This window comes from Halyomorpha halys, unplaced genomic scaffold, assembly GCF_000696795.3.
Source record: "Halyomorpha halys isolate HHAL.00 unplaced genomic scaffold, Hhal_1.1 Scaffold658.1, whole genome shotgun sequence".
Taxonomy (NCBI): domain Eukaryota; kingdom Metazoa; phylum Arthropoda; class Insecta; order Hemiptera; family Pentatomidae; genus Halyomorpha; species Halyomorpha halys.
The window spans coordinates 647,345-653,533 of record NW_027110302.1 but is presented as its reverse complement, the minus strand read 5'-3'; the positions used below and the strand labels follow the sequence as shown (position 1 = coordinate 653,533).

Here is a 6,189-nt window from a genome sequence, read left to right as displayed (position 1 = left end):
GTACGTCTAATGGTTCCTGAGATATATATTTTCATAAATATAAACTTGTATCTGAACAACTATAAATCAATATTTTATGAATTCATTTTGTCAAATATCATTAAAAATACTACCCATAAGAAGACAAACATTATAAAATACTTTATAGTAAATTCAACTATTTTTAATTTGAGTGCTAATAGACATCTCTACGTCCAATGATTCCTGAGATATAGCTTTTCCAAAATTAATTTTAAAAATTACTGATTTTTATTTATTTTGGTATGAAATGATTCTTTTAAAAAAGTGTATCCCGGGAACTCTTGAACGTTATAAGCTATGTCATATTTTAGTAAATGTACTCAACTTCAAATGATTTTTTATTATGTTTTCTAGTGTTGTAATTAAGGTTGTTATCTCGTTTTGTTTTTCAGCCCTGATGAAGATCTGAAATATAGTCGAAACGTCGGCACAAATAAATAAGTTTTACTTATTTTTGTATCTTTGCTGACCGCATCCCTGGCCAACTTCCTCTCATTAATTAAGTTTTAATTTTACGAAAACGATAGAGCATTTTTTTTATAATTAAAATAATTACATTTTCATATTTTGATCAGATCGAAACACCCCCCCCCCTCCCCACACTTTATGGTAAAACTAGAAGTGGCACCCATTCCCGTGTGCTATCCCACACATTATAAAGCAAATTCTGTCCTGGCTAATAAAAATACATAACATGAGCTGTACTCGCTTCGTGAAACAATGTTATTTAAAGCTACTGAAGCTAGACAGTAACAACCGTTTCAATCTGCAATATAATTGGGTAACGCAGATAAGAAAAATATTGGAGAGTTTTGGAATGTTTGACCCGATACTGCTTCTTAATGGAGGAGATCTTGGATAGATACAGGGACTTTGTCAAAGATAAAGACCTCTTGTTATTACGAGAATCGACCTATAACCCGTGGTACGGTAGGGTCTTTATTAAAACGGATGCTGCTCAAAGTTACCTGAAGATCAGTTGCCCAATAACACAATTGAGAATAATTGCCCTTAACTTGCCTTAAACTACGACTTTCCAATAAATATGTAATTACTCTAAATGTCGGTCCACACAAATATACTTTGGACCAGAAGCTTTGTCCATGAGGTGATGGAACGTCCCTGGAGGATTGTTTGCATTTTTTTAAAAATCGCCCCGCGTATAATGAGAACCGAATCCGATACATGCCGAAACTAAGCGATATTAGCCGAAGTCAGTTGTATAAATTTCTGTCTGCACCCCAGGATTGGATCTTAAACTGTTTTTTATATATGTAACTCAAAACCTTTTGCTTAGTGCTGGACACCTATCGTCCCAATAGGAGGTATAGTTTTTTTTTATATAATTAAATATGAAGTAACGTTTTTGTTTTATTGTTTTATTCTAACGAATGTAGATAGCCCAGCTTGGGTATATTGTTTGTTATTAGTTTATATAAACGATCTTTAACTCATAATTTTCATCATGTATTTCACAAGCTAACTCTATTTGTACGGGAGTTGCCCTATAAACAAATAAATTATTATTATATTTTTATCAGATACAGCGTTAGTGTATATTGTTCCTCATAAATGTCAATTGCAAAGTTTAAAAATCTTTCATGAATCAACAGGATTTTTGTTTTCCAACTATTATCTACTTGTGAACGAAATGTAACGTGAAGTGTAAAGCAAACATTCGAAATTACAGAAATGTAGGACGTAATCCCTGTTTGCTCACAATCAGAAATATACAACTTTTTCCAATACAATACTTTTTCCCTGCAGATTTTTCCTGTATGCCTGTTAAAAATATTATTTGAAAAAATACTGCCTGATTATTAAAAAAAAGAAGAAAAATTTGTATTGGCTTCCACTTAGTACAAGAGCCTGGTGGAAAAAAATCAATAATTTCTCTTCAATTTTTTATTACTATAATGAAATCTATGTATAATCACTAGTCAAAATAGATGAGTCTGCTAAGTATAGGTAAGAGTAGGGGGAATAAGAAATGATGGATGTTTCAAAACGTTAAAAAAAAAAAATTAAATCGAAACTCCATATCGTTAAAACTATCTACAACAATAAAAAAACCTAATAAAATAGAATTTAAAGTAGAATAAAATTACTAAAATATGAGCCTTTACGTTCAACAGTTCCCCAGGTATAGTTTTATTGCTCTATTTTATTATATTGCTCTTAAATATTTCATAAAAAATATACTGTAAAATCAATAGTCAGTTAATTTATTGTGCGAAACCTATATCTCAGAAACGACGAGATGTACAGATGTATATTAGCACTCAAATTAAAGCTAGTTTAAAGTACTATAAAGTAGTTTATGACGTTTATCTTCGTAGTAGTAGTTTTCATAATATTTGAACAAATAAATTGATTTATACTTAAAGTTATATGTTCTACTAGATTAGTTTCATTGTTGTAATTAGATATAGTGAATGAAATGTATTCTTATTTATTTAAGTTTTATTATTTTATTTCATCATATCTAATAACGATGTTTCGGGACTGTCATCATCATAATAAAAATTGAAATTTAAATAAAGAAGAGTACTTTTCATTCACTACAAATAATTATTGATTTGACTAGTAATTATAAAGTTTTAATTAAAGCAATAAAAAATTGGGTTAAAATAACCGATCCTTTTTGTCCAAAGATCTCTTGTACCATTATGTATGTATGTTTCCTGCTCTTAGTTATGGGTCATAACGTGCTTTTATAACCCACAGTACTTAGAATATATTTCAAATGTAAAAAGAATTTTGCATATCAGACAATTAATTCCGTTAATTTCTTAATTAATAACTCAATTCCTCGATAATTATTGTTTTAAATTGTTGTTATTGTTTTATTGTAACAATATATAACCATTGTCTTCTGTGATCTAACCTGCTCACCTTGATATTGTATACATAGAAAGTATCTTTGAGATCCGTGAACCTATCCAGCAAGGACGTCTGCATATATAACAGGCAATGCCTTTCCGTTTATGAACTTTATAAAAATCATAAGGAGAAAGTAAATCATTTCTATAATACAAAATAAAATGATAAAGGTAATACATAGCAATATAAACAACAGTAAGGCGTTAGATTTAGTTGTTATTTTATGTGCTAACGTTCCCATATGTAATTAGTGATGTTTTTTTAATATTCGGATAAATACATTGATATACTTATAAAATGTATTTGAAAAATTAGTGAGGTGAAATAATATACAGTTTATATTCGATAGAAATAGTAATAGTTTAACTATTTTTTTATCAAATCAATATTGTAGAAAATTTTTGCTGATAATAATCAATTTCTAAAGTAAGAAACTTCTATAATAATAAAATACAATTAAATATAAAGCTAATCATTACTTTTTACTATTTTATATTCTTTAATGCTTATATTTCTTCCATTAATAAGAGAAATCTTTTTTTAATTTTTAGTTATGAAACTTCGCATTCAACTTTTTAAAAAGTCAAATTAAAAAAATCCTTCCCTACTGTGCCACTTTTTACAGATTCGTCAAAAAAAGTCACCATGCACAATTCTGACTTCAGTACCAAAAAACGTCTTTATCATTCACAAATCCTTCAATTTTCGTTTGTTTTTTTTTTCTAAACGATTTTCAAATATTTTTTTATTTGCTGTTATTATAAATTATTAATTTAAATATTGAACCACTTTCCAATAATTTACAGGATTTTTTTTCAATTATTTTTAATATTCTATCACAGTAATCATTTCAATTTGAGAAAACAACACTGTTTTTCTTCATAAATGAAAAATAAGATAAAAAATAGTTGACTAGCTAAAAAACAATACAAAGTAAAAATAAATGCCCCATCATAAAAAAAAAATTAAGACATTTATAGGAATAATTGTAATTATCGAAAATTATAAAAATTGTAAATTTTCAAATTTATCTTAGTGTTTTTTTTTTGCAGAATTCAATGATCGTTCATTTGAAAAAATATTTTTATTAGTAATTAATTAATTACGTAATTAAGTAGTATATGCCAATAATCGTGGTAAAATAGATACTCTACCAACAAAATTAATTTTTGAACAGTTAGAGTAGTAATTTTTAATATCAAAAATTGTTAGAATTTCTTAACAGTCAAAATTATCTTACTATTTTATTTTCGTAGAAATCAATGATGTTTAAAAAAAAAAAAAATTATACTCGTGGTAGTTTTGAGTACCAAGGCATCAAGAATTGTAATAATTCCAAACTTTCGAAATTAACATACCGATTTTTTTCTGTAGGATTCAATGGTATTTAAATTTATCATTTTATTTTTTTTATTTGTAGTTAATATTAGTTCATCTCAATAATCTTAATACAACTAGATAACCAACCAAAAATATATATACATAAAAATAAATGCTTACAGAGGAGTAATTTGATTTTTTTTAAAAATCTATACTTATCTTTTTATAGGTTTTTGTTTGTAGAATTCAATGGCTTTTAAATAAAAGTGGAATGTTTTAAAATTAAATTAGGTTAGATTTAAAAGTAAGCACCTATACAACTCTCTAGGTTTTATTCCCATTGACTTTCAAGACTAACATAAAATCTACTTGACTTACTGATCTTCGCAGAGCCTCCTCTTCTCTGAGTTGGGATCGTGGTGGTCGGTCCCCAACATCATGTGGCCCAACTCCTCGACGAAGTACATCAAGAAGAAGCCCAGGCACATGAGTAGTTCCGGAAGTATCTCCGGCAGATCGCCTAGATTGCTGTTCTCTAGGCCCTCCCTCAACTCGGGCAGTAGGTGGAGGAAGGTGGTCGCCAGGAGGACTCCGCCCCCGAACCGGAGCAAGGGCTGGGTGCCCCTCGAGCAGCGCCGGGTCGCTACCAGAGGCAACAGAGTGAATGCCAGTGCTGTGCCCCCCAGGGCCAGCATGGCCCCAACCTTCGCCGCCGCTGTGTTCTCCATCTCTGTCCCTCTGGATCTCTCCTCGCCTGGATAAATACCAGTCCGCTCGTGGGGTATCTGTAAACACTGGGTCCCTATCTCCTATCTCTACCGTGCATTACAATCGCTCAACAGGCTACAATCTCAGTAGATATACATTACAGTATCTCAGTAGATATGTACAACAATATCTCAATAGAAGTGCCCTGCAAGACGCCTTGTTCACGACTGAACACACTTATCGGAATCGGGCTATCTTGATCTAAAAATACAACTCAAACAATCCGAGGTGTAGCGTCTGTATTTCCTGAATCGAAACGGCATTCAGATATCCCTGTTCTTAAAATATAGTTTCTTATTAATAACAAACAAAAACGCGACGAGAATTATCTTGTTTATTATTATTATTTACATTTTTATATAAATAATAAACAAAATAGGAATTTTATAGTAACAATAATAAATATATATCGGACAAACCAAACAGAATTATACAACACCAGAGTAATTATAACTCTAAAAATAAAAAAAGTAACCTGTCGAGAGGTTTTTCTACCCATAATATCAATAGCAATCATAATTTTTTGACATTGAGAAACCTAAAATAATAAAAACATTAAACAATAATCACAAACGTAAAATAATAGAATCAATTTATACTGCCTAAAATTTAAATAATACATGTAATTTACAATTATAAATGATCTAAACATTAATTATGCAAATATTAATAATATTAACATAAATAATTTAGATAAATATAAATATTAAATCCTACATCATACAATTATAATTAATAATATAAATTATCAGTATGAAAGTATAACCATTTTGATATTCCATTTACAACCTACTGTGATTTGGAGTTCGAGTCAGTGAGACTAGAGTGTACAAACAAAAGTTTTGCTCCTGAAGATAGCATGAGAGCCGAAACGTAAAACATGTTTATGTATTGAAATTGATGAAATATATCTTGCCTTTAATATTACTTAATATGTTAAGTGAATTTAAAAAACTAACTTCACCTTAAATAAATGTTATGTCATGATAAGAATAATAATAAACAAACATAATTTATCAACATATTAAAGACTGTAAAAATAAACATAATAATAAAAAAAAGCATTAGTTTTTTTTTATTGTTGATAACGGTAGAGGAGGTTATAGTCTCGTTCTAAAAAACTCTCCTAACTATTTATAATTCTATAACAATTATAAATAATAAAGATCTACCATAAAAAAATAATAACAGTTATGT

The 6,189-nt window shown here is 29.0% G+C and overlaps 1 protein-coding gene across 1 annotated transcript in view; it reads right to left on the bottom strand.

The window, feature by feature from the left end:
- LOC106685107 (zinc transporter ZIP1) overlaps positions 1–5,176 on the bottom strand; it is a 21,271-nt gene extending 16,095 nt beyond the window's left edge. The window contains exon 1 of the mRNA XM_014427620.2: positions 4,603–5,176. Coding sequence (XP_014283106.1) covers positions 4,603–4,952 — 350 coding nt within the window. The 5' untranslated portion in view covers positions 4,953–5,176. The remainder of the gene's footprint in view (positions 1–4,602) is intronic.
- Positions 5,177–6,189: the final 1,013 nt, after the last annotated feature.